Here is a 24,638-nt window from a genome sequence, read left to right as displayed (position 1 = left end):
ATACAAGGCCACCTCCTAAGGTGAGGGCAAAAAAGCAAAACCTTCAGAGACTTGTCACTGAGGAAGAGTCATTGAAATACAATTAGGGCCCAAATCGTCAGCTTCTGGACACAGGACATTCGACTGTCCTTGTGGAGTTTGCACTTTCTCCCCGTGTCTCTGTCGGTTTCCTCTGGGTTCCCTTCCACAGTCCAAAGATGTGCAGGTTAGGTGGATTGGCCATGCTAAATTTCCCTTAGTGTCCAAAAAAAAAGGTTAGGTTGGCTCGCTGAGTTGTGGGATAGGGTGAAGGTGTGGGCTTGGGCAGGATGCTCTTTCCAAGGGCTGGTGCACACTCGATGGGTTGAATGGCCACCTTTTGCACTGTAAGCCTATGATTCTATGATATCGATAGGGTTCAAAGTTGAACTTGGTCATTAATGCATCAGCAGTGTGCCTCGGAACAATGCAAAATAAATGCTCTTCCAGTTGTCAAAGAGCACCTTAGGGTTCAACAAACAGCTTGCACTTTGTGTAAATAATGTGCGTGAGCGTGGTAGTTCTAATCCAGCTGCTCTTTTCTCAATAGTACCCAGGCTGATGGTCATTTCTAAACTAGTAATTCTCCATCAGAATGACATTAGTCAATGTAATGAGGTACCAAAATAGATTCTTGTGACAATTCTGTTACCTTAAACTAAAAATTTAATTGTAAAAGCGCATGGCAGAATGTGGATGTTTATGACATTTGTGGATAAAGATTAAATGTAATTGATGTCTGCCGACAGGAAGTCCAGAAGTGAGATAAAATATTTATGGTCATGTTATTTGGAGAAATTAACTTTTAGCTACTTTATGCAAAGTGAAGAAGGGGATAATTTTGAAAGTAGCAGAAAACATTTCCAGACCCAATCAGGGACGTAGTACAGTGGAAATCTGTGGGTGGGATTATCTGTGAATATTGGTCAGAAATCTGGGGAAAAGATCACAGACTTCAAAGCAGAATATCTGTATACATCAATGATATTAGATGAGGAAGGGTTTACCAATTGAATCATTGTCATTTAAGTTGGGAAAACACGTTGGGTTTGCCATTAAAAATCAGAAAAATAAAATAAATTTGTGTTAATTCACGTTGAATATTTGATGAAACAAAAAAAATTCAAATGTGTCTGGTTAAGCTTGGCCTAGATTTATTTCTGAAAATTCAGAAAAATCTGATGACACATGTTTTTGCAGCACAGTTGTTTACAAAGTTCTGCCCATTCACAGCTGGGTTTTATTAAAAACATGTAATCTATAATTACACTGACCACAGTGCTAAAAATATTTTGCACTGTGAAGTAGAATTTGTTGCTAAAAATTAACTAATTCTGATATGGTATGTTTAGTTGAACACCAACAACAAAGGAAAATAAATCATGCCAGTTGTGCCAAAGGTCCCTTTACCTTCACTTTATTTCTCACTCCCATCATGAAATTTGACCCTAATTGCTAGAAATGATACAATATACATCTTCAGGCAAGTGATCATGCTCCTTGGAGGGGAGGCAAATGGCACCTGTGTGGTAAATGTAGCAAACCGAGTAACTCCTCTAAGTGCCTTCACCCCATCCCTAACCCTGGAATCATCTTTCTCTAGTTTCTCTCCTATTATCCCTTGTGCCCTCTCTGAGCTCACCCTGCCCAAGAGACCTATCACCCTATTCACACTGAACTGCTAACTGCTGAACTTTTCTATCTGGCTCCCATGTTTGCTGATATTATTAAAAACTCTCTTTTCAAATACTATTCCCTACCTCCTCCTCCATATTTGTAGGCATTACCCATCTCCTCAAAAAACGATCCTTAATTCTCCACCCTTGCAAACTACCATCCCATTGCCAATCTTTCTTTCCTCAAGTTCTTGAACTTTCTTTCACTTACCAAATCCATGTTCATATTTCTCGGTACCCCTTAGTCAGGTTTCCACCTCTGCTACAGAATTGAGAACTCTCATCAAAGTCAGAATAATGATATCCAATGTGACTTGGACACACATAAAATAGCCACTTGCAATCTGTGTGACCTTGGGCACAGTTGACCACACCATTCATCTCCAGCCCCTCTCCATTATCATCCACCTGGGTAGATTGTCTGGTATCATTCTTATTTATCTAATCATAGCCAGAGAATCATCCCCGAAATGCCTTCTCTTCCCACACTTACGGCAATACCTCTGGTGTTCCCCAAGGGTATATCCTTGATCCCCATCCCTCCTATTTTTCATCTACATGCTGCCCCTCAATGACACTAACTGAAAAGAAAACATCATATTGACATGCACACTGACTATACCTAGCTGGATTATTTCGCTGTTGCTAAATTCTCTGATCGTTTGGCTGACACCCAGTACTTGCTAGGCGTAGACCACCTTGAACTAAATATTCTGAAAACTGAAACCATTGTCTTTGGTCCTTGCCATAAGCTCTGGTTCTTGGCCAATGACTTTATGCCTTGCTTTGGCAACTGTGGCTGAACCGCACAGTCTGCAAACTTTGTGTCATGTTAGATCCTGCAATGAGTGAAATGTCAACCACAGTTCCATGCTCGGTAGCACAAGTGGATAGCACTGTGGCTTCACAGCGCCACGGTCACAGGTTCGATTCCCCGCTGGGTCACTGTCTGTGTGGAGTTTGCATGTTCTCCCCGTGTCTGTGTGGGTTTCCTCTGGGTGCTCCGGTTTCCTCCCACAGTCCAAAGACATGCAGGTTAGGTGGATTGGCCATGATAAATTGCCCTTAGTGACCAAAAAAAGGTTAGGAGGGTTTATTGGGTTACGGGGTTAGTGTGGAAGTGTAAGTGGGTCGGTGCAGACTCGAGGGGCCGAATGGCCTCCTTCTGCACTGTATGCTCTATGTTCTATCACTGAGATCTTCTGTTTCCATCTCAGTAACATCCACCCATGCCTCATGTTGTTCTGTTGCTGAAATCCTGATCCTCACGTTGTTGAAATTGTATAGGATGTTGGTGAGACCACGTCTGGAGTATTGTGTCCAGTATTGGTCTCCTTATTTGAGAAGGATGTGGTGGTATTTACGGCAGTTCAGAGAAGGTTCACCAGATTGATTCCGGGATTGAAAGGGTTGACGTATGAGGAGAGATTAAACAGTTTGGGCTTATACTCGCTGGAGTTTAGAAGGATGAGGGGGGAACTGATTGAGATATATAAAATACTAAAATGCAGACCAAATGTTCCGTTTTGTGAGGCAACCTAGAACAATAGGTTGAGAGGTGGTAGATTTAAAACTGAGATGAGGAGGAACTACTTCTTGGGGAAGGTGGTAAATACGTGGAACTTGCTGCCCCATAGTGCAGTGGAGTCTGAATCATTCAATGGTTTCAAGAAAAAAAAATGGGTTAAAGGGATATGGACAACAGGTGGATTTGAGACCAGTCAGAGGTCAGCCATGATCTGATTGAATGGCAGAGCAGGCTTGAAGGCTGAATTGCCACTTCTGCTCCTAATTCCTATGTTCTTATCTGTGCCTTTTTTATAGAATTGGTTTTTTGCTTTGTTTACCTGGCAGATAATCCACATTTTATCTTCTGTAAGCTGAGGGTCATCCATACCTCTTGTTCATTTCCTTTTTAAAACTTTTTTTATTACTTTATCAGAGTTACAAAGCCAGAGCTCAGAGTGTGGACAGGGGAAAACCCTTAATCCAGCGCCTTGCCTGCTCCAAAAACCAATTCAAATGGAATCCAATTCATGGTCCCCATAAGAAAGACATACCAGATCCAGGCATTACACCTGACCTCACACTCAATCTTAGCCAAAAGGCCGAGAAGCGATCTCTTGTTCATTTCCCAAATAATTTTATTATTATCACAAGTAGGCTTATATTAACACTGCAATGAAGTTACTGTGAAAATTCCCGAGTTACCACATTCCGGCGCCTGTTCGGGTACACTGAGGGAGAATTCAGAATGTCCATTCCACCTAACAAGCACGTCTATAAAGACTTGTGAGAGGAAATCAGAGCACAGGAGGAAACCCAAATAGACACTGGGAGAAGGTGCAGACTCAGCACAGTGACCCAAGCCTGGAATCGAATCCGGAACTCCGGACCAATGAAGCAACAGTGCTCGCCACTGTGCTACCTTGCCGCCCTATCATTCACCAAAACTCTCTCTGCTCACAGACAAACCTGGGTGCCCGGTTAAGTGTAGAACTGTTTTTTAAATTTTCAAATCACTAGAACATAGATCAGTACAGCACAGAACAGGCCCTTCGGCCCTCAATGTTGTGCCGAGCCATGATCACCCTACTCAACCCACGTATCCACCCTATACCCGTAACCCAACAACCCCCCCCCCCCTAACCTTACTTTTTTTATTAGGACACTACGGGCAATTTAGCATGGCCAATCCACCTAACCCGCACATCTTTGGACTGTGGGAGGAAACCGGAGCACCCGGAGGGAACCCACGCACACACGGGGAGGACGTGCTGACTCCACACAGACAGTGACCCAGCCGGGAATCGAACCTGGGACCCTGGAGCTGTGAAGCATTTATGCTAACCACCATGCTGCCCCAGGGTACTATATGGCCTGTCCCTGCTTATCTCTGTAATCTCCTCCAGCCCACAAATGCTCCATGATAGCTTCTCTATTTCTGGGCTCCGTAATGTTTTTTAAATAGTTTTTATTGAAGTTTTTAGATTTTATACACTGTACATTTGGCAAGTATATATGTGTCAGTTACAATATACAGTACAAGTCTTTTTCCTCTGTACCGATCTCCCCTGGTCCCTCTGCTCCCTCCATTTGTTGCTTCAGGGTCCTTTCCTGGGTTGCTTATTGTACAATGGGCAGTTATGGGGTATTTACAAGTGTGAGATGTCTTCCCCTTCCCTCCCCACCCTTTGTCAATTGGTATCGCCCTCTTCCCCTCCCTCTCCCCCTTCCCAATCCTGCTCTCGGCATTTCTTTGGGGGTTCCAGGTCTTGTGGCCCCGTTCTCTGCAGTCCTGTTGGCTCCCGTGCAGGTGATTAGGGAAGCAAAGGCAAGGGCGGTCAGCCTTCTCCCCATGAATTGTGCTGGCTGGTTCAATACCTCGCAGACTGCCACTCTTGGCACGACACCAACCTCACCCCCACATCTTGGACATCTCAAAGGAGGCTGTCCAAAAGCCGACAAGTCTGGGGCATGCCCAGAACATGTTGCCATGGTTGGCCGGGCCTCCCTGTCACGGTTCACATTTGTCCTCCACCTCTGGAAAGAACCTGCTCATGAGGGTGGCATAGTGGTCAGCACTGCTGCCTCACAGCTCGGGTGACTGTGTGGAGTTTGCACTTTCTCTCTGTGTCTGCGTGGGTTTCCTACGGGCGCTCCGGTTTCCCCCCTCAGTCCACAGATGTGCAGGTTAGGTGGATTGGCCACGATAAATTGCCCCTTAGTGTCGAAAAGGTTAGTTGGGGTTACTAGGTTACGGGGATAGGGTGGAGGTGTGGGCATAAGTAGGGTACTCTTCCCAAGAGTCGGCGAAGACTCAATGAGCCGAATGGGCTCCTTCTGCATTGTAAATTCTATGATTCTGGTTCTTGTCAGGTGCACTCTGTGCACAATGTTCCGCTGCATAAGGCCTTGTGCATGATGACGTGGAGTTGGCCCTGTTCAGTGCTTCGCTCCAGAGCCCCACCCTATTTCCATCTCTAGCTCCTCCTCCCATTTTTCCTGTGTTTCGTCCAGTGGGGAGCGCATCCTTTCTAATAGTCGTACGTACAGGTCCCCACACTTTCCCTTCCCTAGACTCTCTGCCTCCACTATCTACTCTAGTATTGTGCTTCTCGGGTCCATGGGTATGCTGTTGTCTCCTTGCGGAGAAAGCTCTTGACCTGTAGATGTTAAGAGTTAATTGCAGTTTGGTAATTTTAGTCTCTCCGTCAGTTCCCCTCGGTTGCTAGTCTGTCCTCGGTGTACAAGTCTCTAACCGTCAGTATCCCCCCCCCCCGTCCTGTCTCCACCTCTTAAAGGTGGGGTCAAGCATGGCTGGTGTGAACCTATGGTTGCTGCAGATGGTGGTCATGGTGGACATTTCGGTCAGACTGAAGTGCTGCCTCATCTGGTTCCTGGTTCTCAGGATAGCTACTACCACTGGGTTTATTGAGTGTTTTGTTGGCGGGGATGGGAGTGCTGCCGTGATGAGGGCCCGGAGGGTGGTTCCTGTACAGGAGCTTTCCTCCACCCTCACCCATTCCGTGTCTGATTTTTCACCCATCCTCACTCTGTCTGCTGGGGCTGCCCAGTGGTAGTACCATAGTTTGGGCAGGGCCAGGAAACCAGGCACCCCAGCGGAGCGGGCATCCCTGCCTTGTGCCTGTGTGCAGCTTTAAATATTCAGAGCTGGTGGCATTTGTCTGAATGCTTGCCTTGGAGTGTTGAACAAGAGTTTCCCATGAGGCGAACCATGTCCCTACTCCAGACCACTTCAGTCCCTCTGAGATATTTCCACTTGACTCTGTCAAAGGCCTTTTCGGCATCCAGGGAGACAATTACCTCTTGTGTTCTCTTCCCGGATGGGGTTATTATCACGTTAGGCAGTGTTCTAATATTCACAGTTAGTATTCTACCCTCAACAAAAGCCTGTCTGGTCTACTGCGACCACCTCTGGTATGCAGTTCTCCAGCCACTAAGCCGGGACCTTTGTGTGCATTTTCACATCTACATTGAGCAGCGAAATGGGTCTGTAGGATCTGCATTCCGTTAGGTCTTTGTCTTTTTGAGTATCAATGATATGGTGGCCTGTGTTAGCGTTGGCGGCAGGATGTCCCTTGCTAACATGTCTGCTAACATCTCCTGCAGTGCTGTAGCGAATTTGGGTTTTGTAATGTTAAACTGTGACTCTTTACAGGTTACGCTCCCAGAGCGTAGAAGGCAGGACTGCACTCCTGCTGAACTGAACATACTTCCCAATGGCTGAGTATACGCACTCACAAAACCCCGTATACATGCACAACGCCATGTCCAATATTCACGGGTTCGCTCAGAGCAGCCCCGCTCCACCAACAAGTTCACAAAATGCGGAGCGTGATTTGATGTGACGATTGTCGAGTACACCTCACCCCCTTTACCCCAGTGAGAAGAGACCTACCCACCACAAAGAAGTCAATCCAAGAGTAAACGCTATGGATGTCGGGGGGGAGGGGGAGAACTTCCCTATCTCTTGGAAACTTAAACCTCCATGGGTCTGCCCCCCCCCCCCAGCTGTTCCATAAACACTGACAACTCCTTTGCAATTCCTGATGAACTCAAGAGACCTGGGACTCGACCAATCCAGCCTAGGATCCAACACAGCTGAAGTGCCCCCACATAATTAACCAATCTGAATCAAAGTCTGGGAAGGACGCCAGCACCTTATTGATGCTGTTGTCCCAATTTGGTGCAATACACATTAATCAACACCACCGGTGTGCCTGCCAGCGACCCACTGACGATCACATCCCTCCCTCCTGGGCCTGCCAATGTATTAATCCTCTTATTAATCAACAGTGGCCACCCCATGCCTTATCAAAACTTGAGTGATATATGTGTCCCACCAACGCTTCTGCAACTTTGTTTGATCCTTGATTTTCAAATGGGTCTCCTGCAAGAAAGAAAACCACCAGGGCAGCACGGTAGCATGGTGGTTAGCATAAATGCTTCACAGCTCCAGGGTCCCAGGTTCGATTCCTGGCTGGGTCACTGTCTGTGTGGAATCAGCACGTCCTCCCCGTGTGTGCGTGGGTTTCCTCCGGGTGCTCCGGTTTCCTCCCACAGTCCAAAGATGTGCGGGTTAGGTGGATTGGCCGTGCTAAATTGCCCGTAGTGTCCTAAAAAGTAAGGTTAAGGTGGGGTTGTTGGGTTACGGGTATAGGGTGGATACGTGGGTTTGAGTAGGGTGATCATTGCTCGGCACAACATCGAGGGCCAAAGGGCCTGTTCTGTGCTGTACTGTTCTATCTCTATCACATCCTCCTTCAAACTTCTCAGTTGCGCAAACACCTAAAACCTTTTTACTGGGCTATTTAACCCCTCACATTCCATGTTACCAATCGGACAGGAGGCCATTGGCACACCCTCCCCCGACCCAGGATCAGCCATATCCACACTGTGAGGAAATCTAGCAGTGCCTCCACCTGCGCCAGCTCCAGGCCTACATGCTGAATCTCCCATAAAGCCTGACCAGAAATAAAGGGACTGTAAATATTTCATCCACCCCCTCCCAACTCTACCCCACCCTGAAAACCAAACAACTAACTAACAAAGAAAGCAAACCCCCATCCCCCAGCCCTATCCTCAAACCCAACAAAAGGTCCACACCCATTATCTTAAAAATTAAACCCCCCCCCCCCCCCCCCCCCCCCCCCCCCCAAACAGTAACCAGCTGCGGACATCTCCCTTCGCCACTCCCATTTACTAGCTATACTGCTAGCAGGGTGACCCCTGCACAGAGTAGAAATCAAAGTCAGCTAAAAGGTAGAACAACCATCAACACCTCCCCTTGCTCCAACCAAACTTTAATACAAAACCATCAAGGAAAATTGACACCTATCCACCCTCCTTCACACACAAAAAATAATTACAAAACTCCCAACAGTGCAGTATACTCACCCCAACTTCACCCAGAAAAAAAACACCCCTCACCAAGCCGAGGCGCATTCCTAAGTTACAAAATTCCCACAAAAAATACAAATACAGATGAACTTTACAAAGAACAGGCAATGAGCTCCGTAGACCAAGCATTGGTGGGCAGCACGGTAGCATAGTGGTTAGCACAGTTGCTTTACAGCTCCAGGGTCCCAGGTTCGATTCCCGGCTGGGTCACTGTCTGTGTGGAGTCTGCACGTTCTCCCCGTGTCTGCGTGGGTTTCCTCTGGGTGCTCCGGTTTCCTCCCACAGTCCAAAGATGTGCGGGTTAGGTGGATTGGCTATGCTAAATTGCCCTTAGTGTCCAAAAAATGTTAAGTGGGAGTTACTGGTTTACGGCGATAGGGTGGATACGTGGGCTTCAGTAGGGCATTCTTTGTAAGGGCCGGTGCAGACTCGATGGGCCAAATGGCCTCCTTCTGCACTGTAACTTCTGTAAGCACTTAAGTTCACCCCCAGTCCATGCTTCCTAAAGAACTCATTCACCTCCTCCGGCACGTCAAAGTAATAGTCCCTGTCCTTGAACATCACCCAAAGATGAGTTGGGTACACCACTTCAAATCTCACTTTGCTCTTGTAAAGTGCAGCCTTGGCTATAATAAACGCTGCACGCCTTCTCACCAACTCTGTCCTAATGTCTTGGGACATTCTGATGGCATGGCCCTCCCATTTACAGTGTCGATGGTCCTTCATCCACCTCCGGGCCCGCTCCTTGTCCAAGTACCAATTAAATCTGACTATGATCATCCAGACCTGGGCTTCTGCCTCAGCGACCGATGGGCCAGGTCCAACTTAGAAAGGGTCGGAAAGACCCCCTCCCTTCTCAACTTTCCGAACATCTTGGACATGTAGTCCATGAAGATAGGTCTCTTCAGTCTCTCCTGCAGCCCAATTACTCTTTTTTGCCGCCTGGAGGAGTTCTCTAGATCGTCAACCTTGGCCTTCAGGAATTTGCACCCTTCAGCCATCTCTGCCTCCAGGGAGACAATCCGATCACTCTGATTGGAAAGCACCACCTCCACCTTCTGTCTCGTCATCCCCTGTACTTTTATCCATCGGTCCATTTTGTTCATGGCTGCTTGAATTGGGGTCAAAGCCACCTCCATTGCCAACTCCAGATCCTCAGTGACAGCCTGCCACTGCTTCTTAAATTCTTCAATCAGGAAACTAATCAACTTCTCAGTCATCCACTGAGGGGCCTCCGACTCAGCAGAAGTTGTCACCCTGTTGAAACACGAGGAACTTTTGATTCTGATGACACTCCCTTACCTGGCTTCTGCTTATTTTTATCAGACATCACTCAAACGAGGGGAGCTTCATCCAGTATACTACCCCAATTTCCTTCAAATAATCGCTCATAATCCGAGCAGAAATGGTCAAAAATCTCGTAACTTGGCGGGAGCCACCATTTGTGCGACTGCTTACATCATAGTCACCCGAATCACCCATCTCAGTTCGAAGTGGGGCAGTGACCCATGGGGGCCAAATTAACCTCAGGAGTTGAATCAGCGGCAAAACAACAGGGTGACCATCTTGCTCCATCATGAGTCCCAAACCATTTTGATGGCAGAATTTGTAATCATGTGACGGTTAAGTTGCACCATAGTGAAGTGTCATCATAAATGCGCCCAGGGTATGTTTAACAAGGACTACAGGAAACAAAGTCTCTTAAGTTAATTAATTTTTAAAGTTCTATGTACAGGGATAAATAAGCACTCGGCTCCTTCCAGAACCATCTCTCTCTCTCTAAATTCCAGTGACACGTGATCTGACATCACTGATGGCAGAGATTTGCTGCCTGAATTTGTGCTTTACATCCCATTGCATCTACATTCTCAAGCATAGCCTGCCTGGTGCTGATGGAGGATGTGCTGATTCCATAGGTTCAAGTTTAACAAGAGGCAGTTACATTACTGTGCATCTGCTTATCGTAACAAAGAAATGTCAGCAATTATATCACGCCTTTCACATCTTCTGGGTGTCACAACACATTTTGTAGTCACTTAAGTAGATTGCATGTGTAGTTGCTGTTGTAATGTAGGAAGGAAAGTACTAACAGCCATCAAGATGATCACAACTTTTATTTTTAAATCACTTTCCAGGCTGGAACAGGAGCATTTCTTCAGTTTGCTACCCACAAGGAACTCATAGATGCATTGTTAGGAGGGCTATAGAACGACTAGGTTTCCCAGAGTCCGGAGAGTCAAAATCTGCGTTCATGCCAACATTGAAAGGCCCAAGGTTTAACCTTTCATCTCTACCTATGTATGAATATACAAAAATCAGTTGATCCATCAAGCTGGCCCACGCAACCACAATGCCTGCAGCATGCTGTGGCCGCACATACGCACCCACTATCAATCAGGGAATCTTCCGAAAGCGGCTAAAACAAAATCTGGAAAATTAATCTGCAACACTTTCAGTGACCGGCATGAATCCAGAAGACAACAAAGACTACGTATATATCACCTACTTTATGACCCCAAGACTTGGTTTAAATTATAATGCGATCATAGTACGTAACAACCAAGGGATATAGATTAATTCTTACTTGGAAGCTGTCATAATGCCTCTATTTTAAGGCAGTGATCTATTCTACCAGTATTTTAAGGGAAATGAAGAATGGAATTAGGAAGGTCAGAATTGTCCTTTGTCCACATGCCTCATGTTATACATTGCAATGCAGACAGAAGCAGCAAGCAAATGCATGCTACAACTAAAATCATTAGACCATTGGTATCCTGAAGCAGCACTTCATGTGTATGAATTACTTGGGTAGGGCTACAAGACAACTGATCCCAAGGGCATGCCGCGTAATTGTTCTCTGCTACATTCTCCTTTCACTACCCTGAAAAGAAGTCTTAGCTTCCATATTGATGATTAGACTGGCAAAGCCATGCCAAATGAAGAGGGTGAAAATGCCAGTGAGCAATTAGCAGTTGTATCAACATTGCAGCAAGGTCAAGATGACTTCTAAGGACTGCCAATGACAGGCCATTTTGTAAAGGCTCGAATCACATCTGCTGAGTAATTGTGCCCAGGCCTCTTGTTCTACATTTTCATGTTCAGTTATTCAAAAGTGCCATTTATTACCATCTTATGCTGCTTTATTGTAAGCAAGGACAAATAATTACTCAGCACAATACTCGAGTCAAATGCAGGGCAGTTGCTTTCTGTATTATGTCGTGTGTGAGTGTTGACAGATTGAGTTGGCACCATGCTGCCCCTTGATACACATATTTTGTTTCTGATGTGTGACACCTAGCCGCTACCCTTTCTAAATAATTCCTTTGTGGAAGGAACAAGTGTGTTGGCTGGTTGCAGGATTTACTGACAACCTGCTGGGATTCTAGTGGTTCCAGACCTCTTGTGTATGACACAATGACAGAGATCAGCAGGTAGACCATCCACATCTGAGACCGTGTTGCCTGACTGGTGTTGGCTGCTTTAAGCTACCTCCTTTCATGCTTGCTGTACCAGACACTTCTGGGAAGGTAGCCATATGTTCTTTAAAGTGTGCTCTGTCTCTCCCCAAGTGCTTACAGAATTGTTGCATTCCCCAGACAAACAAATTGGCTTTTTCAGTCAGTAACGCCCAAATCTACAGAAGTGTGGTAAATGGTCAATTAGCTTTTTCTGTTTCAGGTGCTGAAATATCTCCTGATTGCAGCTCCCAGTTGATTTTGAGGATTTAGTACAGTTCAGCATTCACTGTCCAGCCTGTTGTACAGGTGGTTCTCCTTGCATCTCACCGCACATGCTAAAAATAGCAAAATTGTGTAAATTGGCATGGGAGCTAGCTTTTCTCCCCAACATATTTTTGTAACCAACCCTGTTATTTGCATTAACCCAAGTTATTTTCTCATTGTTTTTAAAAAGGCACTGTTGCAAACCATGAAATCACTGCTCACATTTTAATCGGGGTAATGACATTTCCTGATTTTCAGTCTTTTGTGATTAGTAATTACTGTTCTCCTTGCCTTGCAGGAGCAGGCCTGTTGTGAATATTGAAGCCTTCCTGTCTCTGCCTCCTTCAATCAACCGTACAAAAAAGGAATGTTTTGAGAACGGGAAGCCTGTTGTATGTGTCAATGTTACTCTCTGCTTTGGTTACAAAGGAAAGAAGATTCCTGGTCACATAGGTAATAATCACACCAGTGCATTGTGATTGTTGAACTTTACTTGAACTTTAATACTCTGTGTTATGACTGTTTGCATTTGAACATTAATTTTATTGTGACATAGCTGCAGATGACATAGGTGATAATATTAGATTATACTTGACAATAGTTTGCTCTTGTTCTGCTGTTAGATATCAGTGATATTTAACTTATAGGACAGAAGGACCTATTTTAAGCAAAGAACCTAGTTTAAGCAATAAAGCCCTTGGTTACCATTGAGTAAATGTGGAGCGATAAATTTGCTCTTTGATGCATCCTCCTTATTTGAAATCAGTAAATTGATTTAACTTTCTCTCACCTCTATGGTTCCTGAAATTATTTTCTGGGAAAATATTATAATTATTAAAAAATGGAATATGTAGCTAACACAAAAAGGGTGGCGTGGTGGCTCAGTAGTTCAATTCCGACCTTGAACCATGTCTGTGTGGGTTTCCTCCGGGTGCTCCGGTTTCCTCCCACAGTTCAAAGATGTACAAATTAGGTGATTGACCATGATAAAATTGCCCCGTGGTGTCCAGGGATGTGCAGGTTAAGTTGTAGGGTTATGGGAGTAAGGTGGGGGAGTGGGCCGAGGTAGGGCCCTCTTTCGGAGGGTCAATGCAGACTCGATGGGCCGAATGACCACCTCCTGCACTGAAGGAATTCTGTGGATTCTGTGGAAAAGAGAATCCATAAGTCTTTTGTAGGCATATAAATAATATAAGTGTGGTAAAAGAGGAGAAGGGCCAATTAGGGACCAAAAAGGAAATTTCCATGGAGACGTGGGGGGGGGGGGTGGGGGGGTGGGGGGGGGGGGGGAGGAGGGGGGGTGGGGGGGGGGGGGGAGATAGCTGAGGTCTTAAATTTATACTTTGCACCTGTCTTCACCAAGGAAGACAATGCTATTCAGGCCATGGTGAAGGAGGAGATAATCAATATGTGAGAAAGATTTAAAATTGATAAGGAGGAGATATTAGATAGGCTGTCTATTTTTAAAGATGAGAAAGAACAAGGACCAGATGAGAAGCATCCAATGATGCTGACTCAAGTGCGGGTGCAAATTATGAATGCATTGGATATAATTTTCCAGTCTTCTTTAGACTCGGGTGGTTTCAAAAGACTTGCAAGAGAATTGCAGATGTTCAACCCTTGTACAAAGAAGGGTGTAAAAATAAACTTATCAACCATAGGGCTAATGTTATTGATGGGGAAAACTCTGGAAATGATAACTTGGGGCAAAAACTGGTAATAGCCAGGCGAACAAGAAAAACCAGCATGGATTTGGTGGGGAAAAATAGTTTTTTGACTAATTTGTTGAGAGGTGACAGAGATGGCTGATGAGGATAATGCTGTTGATGTGGTGTACATAGATTTCCAGAAGAAACTTGATACTGTGCCATACAACAGACTTGTGAGCAAAGTTATAGCTCATGGAATAAAAGGAACAGTGGCTTCATGGATACCAAATTAACTGAGTAAACAGGAAACAGAGAATAGTGGTGAATGGATGTTTTTCAGGTTAGAGTCAGGCTTGTAGTGGAGTTTACTGGGATCGGTGTTGGGACCCTTTCATTTCTTTAAGTATATTAATAACTTCAACCTCGGTGTGCAGGGCACAGTTTCAAAATTTGCGCATGATATGAAACTTGGAAACATTGTGAACTTGGGGAAAAGAGTGTAGAAATTTGAAAGGATACAGGCAAGTTGGTGGAATGGATGGTCAGGTGACAGATGAAGTTCAATGTGGAAAAATGTGAAGTGATTAATTTTGCTGGGGAGACGATTCTAAAGATGGTATAGGAGCAGAGGGACCTTGAGAGTATAGGTGCATAAGTCACTGAAGGTAGCTGAACAGGTTAAGTGTTTATGGTTAGGCTTTATTAATAGGTGCACAGAGTACAAGAGCAAGGAGGTTATGCCAAACTTGTTCAAAATGCTAGTTAAGCCTCAGCTGGAATATTGCATTCTGTCTGGACGCCGCACTTTAGGAAAGATGGAAGGCATTGGAGAAAGCGCAGAAAAGATTGACAAGCATGGTTCCAGGGATGAGAAACTTCAGTTATGAAGATAGATTGGAGAAGTTAGAACTGTTTTCCTTGAGGAAGAGAAGGCTGAGAGGGGATTTGATAGGGGTATTCAAAATCACGAGGGGTCTGGACAGAGTAGGTTTTGAGGAGCTGTTCCCACTCATTGAGAATGGGAGGGCACAGATTTAAAGATTAAAAGAAGGGGAAGCAACATAGTACATACAGTGCAGAAGAAGGCCATTTGGCCCATTGGGTCTGCACCGACCCACGTAAGCCCTCACTTCCACCCTGTCCCCGTAACCCAATAACCCCTCCTAACCTTTTTGGTCACTAAGGGCAATTTAGCATGGCCAATCCACCTAACCTGCACATCTTTGGACTGTGGGAGGAAACCAGAGAACCAGGAGGAATCCCACGCTGACACGGGGAGAACGTGCAGACTCCGCACAGACAGTGACTTAGCGGAGAATTGAATCTGGGACCCTGGCGCTGTGAAGCCACAGTGCTATCCACTTGTGCTATTGTGCTGCCTGAGGAAATGCCCAAACATGAGGAAATTTGTTTTCATATAGCAAACGATTGGGTTCTGGAGTGCACTACCTGAGTGTGGTGGAGGCAGGTTCAGTCGAAGCATTCATAAGGAAATTAGACTATTAACTGGGTTACTGGGCGAAGGCTGAGGAATGGAAAGCAGGTGAATTACTCATTTGAGAGCTGGTGCAGACATAATGTGCCAAATGGCGCCTCTCTGTGCTGTAACAATTCTGCCATTCTATTATTCCACAACACGTTTTAAACTACATGGAAATGTAAATGGCTTGCTTGAAATGAAGATTTTGTGTATTTAAGTATTGACTATCTCTAATTTAAACAATTATGAAAATGCTGTTTCACAATAATAAGTTCCAGACCCCTTGAGCCAAAATGGTGATTTTTTTCTTTAATATTTAGTTAAAAAATCTATACTCTAGTATCACTGAGACAATGAGAATTTTATTTACAGTTTAAAAACCTTTCAGAGTGGCCTGACAAAAGTAGTTTCAAATAATTGTATATCAAATTACAGGTTTTGCAGTCTCAAATCTATTAAAAGCTGAGGTAGATCTTTCAAAATTAAATGATTATGAAGGATTATCATTTTTAGAATCTTAAGTATCATATTTTTCAATCTGATGATTCAATCCAATGCAACTTTAATACAAACAACAACAAAATTAAGCAAAGGCACTCATGACAATGATTTTTTAGTTCTTCATGAGAACCTTAGTCTATTTAAGTGGTATGAAGTGATGTCATTCGATCCTGTACCTGTTGGCAGTTTGCAGAAACTGAGAGCTCTCTGATAGGCTAAATAAACATTTTAAATTTGCCAACATGGTCTAACAGAACCAAAAGGCTTGAATATTCCATAATTGTACTCTTCTGAAGATAACAGCTACTGAAAAGTAATGATGTGGAGATGCCGACGTTGGACTGGGGTGAGCACAGTAGGAAGTCTTACAACACCAGGTTAAAGTCCAACAGGCTTGTTTCAAATCACTAGCTTTCGGAGCACTGCTCCTTCATCAGGTGAGGAGCAGTGCTCCGAAAGCTAGTGATTTGAAACAAGCCTGTTGGACTTTAACCTGGTGTTGTAAGACTTCTTCAGTAATGTTGCACGGACAACACTGTCAATTGCTATTAACGAGGTCAGATTTAATTTATTTATGTATTCAATTAAAATATGAACTTAATCATATGTGAACAATTATAATAATTTGATATAGTCGACAAGTATTCGAAAAGTTAGCTATTTAATTGGTAATTGTTTGTTTTATTGGACCAATCGACAGACTAGACTGAGAATACTGTTCTGCGTTCTGAATATGGAGGAAAACAAAAGGAATGTATGCTTTATCATGCGTATAACACACTGCACTCTATATTGGATGTTGCTGTCTAACATCTTCACCAGGAACACCTGGAAATTGCAAATGACTCCGTGAAACTAATTAAATATATGGGGACAGTCAAGTTGTACAACGACTGTGGTAACAAACAATAGAAGTAAGATCATATTACACAAGCTGCACACTGCTAATTCCTGATTAATTTGCTCTGCCAAGTACACAGGTTTTTCATTATAAGATCAAACTCACAACCCTGTGTTCATTTTGGATTAACATGGCGAGGCCACAGCATAACCTGCTTATGGTGGTTATGACCTTGATCTGTCGTTGTTAATCTCATTAACTGAGATTTCTGACATTCAAACTGAGGAGTGAAATGCAACATTAAAATTGAAAAATTTACAGTAACCTGTGCTTTGAATTGTATGTTGTGATTTTCAACGCCTTCAGTTATAGATTTTACTTGATAGACTTCCGGTGGTGGCCATGGAGTGAGTGGCCGCATATTTGGTGGCTCCCACTCGAGGTGGAACTCTATGGTCCTTTTTCACCCGAATTAAGGGTTGTTAGTTGGTGAAAGGTGTATGAGCATCGAGGGATAGTGGTGCTCTATGTGACGAGTAGGAGGCAGCAGCTTGAACGAGAGGGTATTAAGGGTGTGACACAAGAAAAGATGGTGGAGGGTGCTGGGGCAGATGGTGGAAAGATTGAGCAGCAGAGGCTGAAGGCCTCAAAGGACTCAGAGGACCTGGCAACGATGATGGAGCCACTGAGGGAGGCGATCAAGCGAGTGGAGCAGAGTTTGGAGGTGCAGGGCCATACGGCCATGCGCTCCAGAAAGTGGAGGAGTCGGTGAACGAATATGAGGAACGGCTGGCCTCGATGGAGGTTAAGATGGCGCTTGTGGTGGAGAGCCAAAAGAGGTTGAGGGAGAAGGTGTAGGACCTCGAGAATTTGTCAAAGAGGCAGAAACTATGGATTATGGGGCTGCCTGAATGGATTGAGGGAACGCAGGCCACAAAATGTGTGGTGAACATGTTTAAGAAGTTGGGAGGGGGTCTTTGACAGTCTCCCTGAGGTGGAGCAAGCACAGGGTGCCGAGGAGGAGGCTGAAGGAGGGGAAAGGCATCGAGGGCAATGGTGGTATGGATGCATCGCTTCCTCGACAAGGAAAACAATTTGAGATGAGTGAAGCAGACAAGAAAGTGCACCTGGGAAGATAACAAGCTCAGTATTTGGGAGTGCAGTTGGCCAAGAGGTGGGCCAAGTATAATCTCATCGAGGCTGGCTTCTACAAGGAAGCGGAGACGATTTGGGTGTTGTACCCGGTGTTTGTGGGTCCCTCATCAGAATCGGGAGTTTTATTTCGACGTGCCAGAGGAGACGACCAAATTTATGAAAGATCATAGAATCCCTACAGTGCAGAAGGAGGCCATTCGGCCCATCAAGTCTGCACCAAAGAGCACTCCACCCGTGCCCACACCCCTGCCTAATCCCACCAACCTTTACCTAATCTACACATCCCTGGACACTATGGGGCAATTTAGAATGGCCGTTCCACTTAACCTGCACATCTTTGGACTGTGGGAGGAAACTGGAGCTCCCAGAGGAAACCCACACGGGGAGAATGCGCAAACTCCACACCGTCATCCAAGGTCAGAATTGAACCCGGGTCTCTGGCGCTGTGAGGCAGCAGTGCTAACCACTGTGCCACCATGCCGCTCATGGACTGGGTTGTGAGTGAGGACATTGAACTATGGAGAAGTTAATGTGGGGAATGTTGTTTCGTATGGTGGTCGGATGGGTGTATTTAATGGACACAGTTACGGAGTGGGTGAGTGTGTTCTTTTAGACTTTTTTCTCTTTTTTATGGTGTGTTCCAGGGAGTTGTGGGTGAGGGGCGCCTGGGGGAAGGGGGTAGGCCTAGGCTTCGGGTGGGGCCACCATATTAGCTGTTTGGCTAGTTCACTGGAGTGAACTGGGGGTTCGGGGTGGGATGGGGATGGGTGGCTATCTTTTGTTTCTGTCTTTGGGGGGGGAGGCGGACGTGGGTGGAGTTGGTGTAGCGCTGTTGTGAAGGAGGAGATAGCAGCGAATATCTTGGGAGGGCCCGAGGGAGAGCGAGGCATGGACCTGGGGGAGCTAGTTGAAGAGGGTTGACCAGGGGGCAGGCGGGAGTACGTGGGACGTCCGGGTCTTGAATGACCCGGTCAAAAGGTGGCATGTTTTTGCTCACTTGAGGAGTTTGAAGACGAATGTTGTGTTTTTGAAGGAGATGCACATGAAGTTGGGGAGCCAGGCGAGCCTGAGGAAGGGCTGAGTGGGGAAGGTGTTTCACACGGGATTAGATATGAAAACGAGGGAGGTGGCGATGCTGATTAACAAAAGCCATGATGTGGAGATGCCGGCGTTGGACTGGGGTGAGCACAGTAAGAAGTCTTACAACACCAGGTTAAAGTCCAACAGGTTTGTTTCAAACACGAGCTTTCGGAGCACGGCTCCTTCTTCAGGTGAATGGAAAGGCTTGTTCCAGACACATTTTTTCTGGAACAAGCCTTTCCATTCACCTGAAGAAGGAGCCGTGCTCCGAAAGCTCGTGTTTGAAACAAACCTGTTTGACTTTAACCTGGTGTTGTAAGACTTCTTACTGCGATTAACAAAAGGGTAGCCTTTGAGGTGGACAGTATTGTGACTGATCTGGGGGGAATTATCGTGATGGTGAGTGGGAATCTGGAGGGGCACCTATGATGCGAGAGAATGTATATGCCCCAAATTAGGACAATGTGGATATTGTGATGTGAGTTTTAGCGAAGGTTCCAGACCTGGACACACACCAGCTGATTGAGGAGGTGATTTTAACATAGTTCTGGATCCAGGCTTGGATCGGTCGTGCCCTCGGTCCCAGAATGTTTTGGCAATGGCTAAGCAGTTGTTGGGGTTTATGGGGCATATGGGGGGGGTGGACTTGTGCCGGTTTGAGAGGCTGAGGGCGAAGCAGTTTTTGTTTTGTTTTTTCTCATGTGCACTGGGTATACTCCTGTATTGCTTTCTTTGTTTTGGGCAAGATGTTGTTGGTGGGGTGGTAGGATTTTGAAAGGGTGAGAAACGAGAAGGGTACGGTGGTATTGGAGCTGGAGGGGGTGAATGGTATTTTTGAGGCATTTTATCGGAGTCTGTAATAATCGGAGCCCCCGTATAAGACGTATTTTTGTTGTATTGACTTTTTAAAGTACAATTCATCATTTTAACTGAAGTACTGTACCCAATACAAAACAGTTCATTTCATTTTGTTAATTTGATCTTGGCTGTTTTAGTCTCGTGCATGAAAAGATTCAGAAAGATGATAAAAGAACTGATTAAAGTTGAGGAAACCAGCATGTGGGTGTTCGGGAGGGGGGGGGGGGGGGGGGGGGGGACGGCGGCTTTGGTGCACACATTTCCTGTTTTCAGTAAGTTGTTATGCTTGGAGAATCATACTTTAGTTTTGCCTAAACTTGAACAATACAAAATCCATTACAATTCTCTCTTTGTGGCTCTGAAGAACAAAGAAAAATTACAGCATAGGAACAGGCCCTTCGGCCCTCCAAGCCTGCGCCAATCCAGATCCTCTATTTAAAACTGTCACCTATTTTCTAAGGATCTGTATCCCTCTGCTCCCTGCCTATTCATGGATCTGTCTAGATACATCTTAAATGATGCTATCATGCCCGCCTGTACCACCTCCGCCGGCAATGCGTTCCAGGCACCCACCACCCTCTGCATAAAAAACTTTCCACGTATATCTCCCTAAAACCTTTTCGCTCTCACCTTGAACTCATGATCCCTAGTAATTGAGTCCCCCACTCTGGGAAAAAGTTTCTTGCTATCCACCCTGTCTATACCTCTCATGATTTTTTAGACCTCAATGAGGTCCCCCCTCAACCTCCGTCTTTCTAATGAAAATAATCCTAATCTACTCAACCTCTCTTCATAGCTAGCACCCTCCATACCAGGCAACATCCTGGTGAACCTCCTCTGCACCTTCTCCAAAGCATCCACATCCTTTTGGTAATGTGGCGACCAGAACTGTACGCAGTAATCCAAATGTGGCCGAACCAAAATCTTATACAACTGTAACATGACCTGCCAACTCTTGTACTCAATACCCCTTCCGATGAAGGAAAGCATGCCGTATGCCTTCTTGACCACTCTTATCGACCTGCACAGCCACCTTCAGGGTACAATGGACCTGAACACCCAGATCTCTCTGTACATCAATTTTCCCCAGGGCTTTTTCATTTACTGTATAGTTCACTCTTGAATTGGTTCTTCCAAAATGCATCACCTCGCATTTGCCCAGATCGAACTCCATCTGCCATTTCTCCGCCCAACTCTCCAATCTATCTATAGTCTGCTATATTCTCTGACAGTCCCCTTAACTATCTGCTACTCCCCAATCTTAGTGTCATCTGCAAACATGCTAATCAGACCACCTGTACCTTCCTCCCGATCATTTATGTATATCACAAACAACAGTGGTCCCAGCACAGATCCCTGTGGAACACCACTGGTCACAGTTCTCTATTTTGAGAAATTCCCTTCCACTATTACTCCCTGTCTCCTGTTGCCCAGCCAGTTCTTTATCCATCTAGCTAGTACACCCTGGACCCAATGAGACGTCACTTTCTCCATCAGCCTACCATGGAGAACCTTATCAAACACCTTACTGAAGTCCATGTATATGACATCTACAGCCCTTCCCTCATCAATCAACTTTGTCACTTCCTCAAAGAATTCTATTAAGTTGGTAAGACATGACCTTCCCTGCACAACACCATGTTGTCTATCACTGATAAGCCTGTTTTCTTCCAAATGGGAATAGATCCTATCCCTTAGTATCTTCTCCAGCAGCTTCCCTACCACTGACGTCAGGCTCACTGGTCTATAGTTCCCTGGATAATCCCTGCTACCCTTCTTAAACAAGTGGACAACATTAGCAATTTTCCAGTCCTCCGGTACCTCACCCGTGTTCAAGTATGCTGCAAAGATATCTGTTAAGGCCCCAGCTATTTCCTCTCTCACTTCCCTCAGTAACCTGGGATAGATCCCATCCATACCTGGGGACTTTCCACCTTAATGCCTTTTAGAATACCCAACACATCCTCCCTCCTTATGCCGACTTGACGTAGAGTAATCAAACATCTATCCCTAACCTCAACATCTGTCATGTCCCTCTCCTCGGTGAATACCGATGCAAAGTACTCCTTAAGAATCTCACCCCTTTTCTCTGACTCCACGCATAACTTTCCTCCTTTGTCCTTGAGTGTAGCCAACCCTTTCTCTAGTTACCCTCTTGCTCCTTATATATGAATAAAAGGCTTAACCCTGTTTGCTAAAGATATTTCATGACCCCTTTTAGCCCTCTTGATTCCTCGTTTCAGATTGGTCCTACATTCCTGATATTCCTCCAAAGCTTGATCAGTTGTAAGTCGCCTAGATCGTATGTATGCTTCCTTTTTCACCTTAACTAGTCTCACAATTTCACCTGTCATCCATAGTTCCCTAATCTTGCCATTTCTATCCCTCATTTTCACAGGGACATGTCTGTCCTGCACTCTAATCAACCTCTCTTTAAAAGCCTCCCACATATCAAATGTGGATTTACCTTCAAACAGCTGCTCCCAATTCACATTCCCCAGCTCCTGCCAAATTTTGGTATAGTTGGCGTTCCCTCAATTTGGCACTCTTCCTTTAGGACCACTCTCATCTTTGTCCATGAGTATTCTAAAAGTTACAGAATTGTGATCACTATTCCCAAAGTAATCCCTGACTGAAACTTCAACCACCTGGCCGGGCTCATTCCCCAACACCAGGTCCAGTATGGCCCCTTCCCGAGTTGGACTATTTACATACTGCTCTAGAAAACCCTCCTGGATGCTCCTTACAAATTCTGCTCCATCTAGACCTCTAACACTAAGCGTATCCCAGTTAATGTTGGGAAAATTAAAATCTCCTATCACCACCACCCTGTTGCTCCTACATATTTCCATAATCTGTTTACATATTTGTACCTCTATCTCACGCAGCCCCAACATTGTTACCGCACCCTTCCTATTTCTGAGCTCTGCCCATATCGCCTCACTGCTCGAGTCCTCCATAGTGCCTTCCTTTAGCACAGCTGTGATATCCTCTCTAACCAGTAATGCAACTCCTCCACCCCTTTTACCTCCCTCCCTATCTCGCCTGAAGCATCGATATCCTGGATATTTGGTTGCCAATCATGCCCTTCCCTCAACCAAGTCTCAGTAATAGCAATAACATTATACTCCCAGGTACTAATCCAAGCCCTAAGTTCATCTGCCTTACCTACTACACTTCCTGCATTAAAACAAATGCACCTCAGACCACCTGTCCCATTGAGTTCATCATCTGCTCCCTGCCTACTCTTCCCCTTAGTCACGCTGACTTCATGATCTAGTTCCTGACAGGCTTTAATTACTACCTCCTTACTGTCCACTAACCTCCTCATTTGGTTCCCATCCCCCTGCCACATTAGTTTAAACCCTCCCCAACAGCATTAGCAAAAGCACCCCCAAGGACATTGGTTCCAGTCCGGCCCAGGTGTAGACCGTCCAATTTGTAGTAGTCCCACCTCCCCCAAACCAGTCCCAATGTCCCAAAAATCTGAACCCCTCCCTCCTGCACCATCTCTCGAGCCACGCATTCATCCTGCCTATTCTTTCATTTCTACTCTGACTACCACGTGACACTGGTACAATCCTGAGATTACTACCTCTGAGGTCCGACTTTTTAACTTGGCTCCTAACTCCCTAAATTCTGCTTGTAGGACCTCATCCCGTTTTTTACGTATATCATTGGTGCCTATATGCACCACGACAACTGGCTGTTCACCCTCCCCCTTCAGTATGTTCTGCAGCCGATCTGAGCATCCCTGACCCGTGCACCTGGGAGGCAACATACCATTCGGGAGTCTCGTTTTCGACCACAGAACCGCCTGTCTACTTCTCTTACAATTGACTCCCCTATGACTATAGCCCTTCCACTCTTTTTCCCGCCCTTCTGTACAGCAGAGCCAGCCCCGGTGCATGAACCTGGCTATTGCTGCCTTCCCCTGGTGAGTCATCTCCCCCAACAGTATCCAAAACGGTATACCTGTTTTGGAGGAAGATGACTGCAGGGGACATCTGCACTGCCTTCCTGCTTTTTCTCTGCCTTTTGGTCACCCATTCCCTTTCTCCCTCAGCGATCCTAATCTGTGGTGTGACCAATTCGCTAAACGTGCTATCCACGACTTCCTCAGCATCGCGGATGCTCCAAAGTGAGTCCATCCGCAGCTCCAGAGCCGTCAAGCGGTCTAACAGGAGCTGCAGCTGGACACATTTACCACACGTGAAGGAGTCGGGGATATCAGCCACGTCCCTGAGCTCCCACATTGAGCAAGAGGAACATAACACGGGTCTAAGATCTCCTGCCATTTTAATCTTAACTTAGTCCAACTATAATATCAAATAATAAATAAATGAAAAAGGAAAAAAAAAGAAAAATTGCTACCAATCACACGATAAAAAGAAATAGAAATAGAAAAACCTTACCTTATCAACACACCACAGTCTCTTTTTTTTTGGTTAGAGGAGGGCGGGTGGGAGACACTACACATGTAGTGTCTTGGGTTCAGCCGCTGCCCAAATCTAAGAAGGTTTCATATGATTGCGAAATGTTAACTCTGTTTCTCTCTCCTCCCAGGTCTGTGGAGTTTCTCCAGTGTTTTGTGTTTTCATTTCAAATTTCCAGCATCTGTGGTATTTTGCTTTTATCTTTTAAATCCTCATTCCCAGCTTGACACTTTAACCAATAGCTATGCACATTAGGAATTCTGGGATGGAGAGGAGTAGCTTTTGTTGGATTTTTTTG

The 24,638-nt window shown here is 45.3% G+C and overlaps 1 protein-coding gene across 2 annotated transcripts in view; it reads left to right on the top strand.

The window, feature by feature from the left end:
- The window catches only part of itga4 (integrin alpha 4), a 215,404-nt gene that overhangs the window by 79,106 nt on the left and 111,660 nt on the right, over positions 1 to 24,638 (top strand). For both annotated transcript variants that reach the window (XM_038789255.1, XM_038789256.1), the window contains exon 14: positions 12,639 to 12,793. In XM_038789255.1, the coding sequence (XP_038645183.1) occupies positions 12,639 to 12,793 (155 nt within the window). The remainder of the gene's footprint in view (positions 1 to 12,638; positions 12,794 to 24,638) is intronic.

This window comes from Scyliorhinus canicula, chromosome 2, assembly GCF_902713615.1.
Source record: "Scyliorhinus canicula chromosome 2, sScyCan1.1, whole genome shotgun sequence".
NCBI lineage: Eukaryota > Metazoa > Chordata > Chondrichthyes > Carcharhiniformes > Scyliorhinidae > Scyliorhinus > Scyliorhinus canicula.
This window is presented reverse-complemented; position numbering and strand designations above follow the sequence as displayed.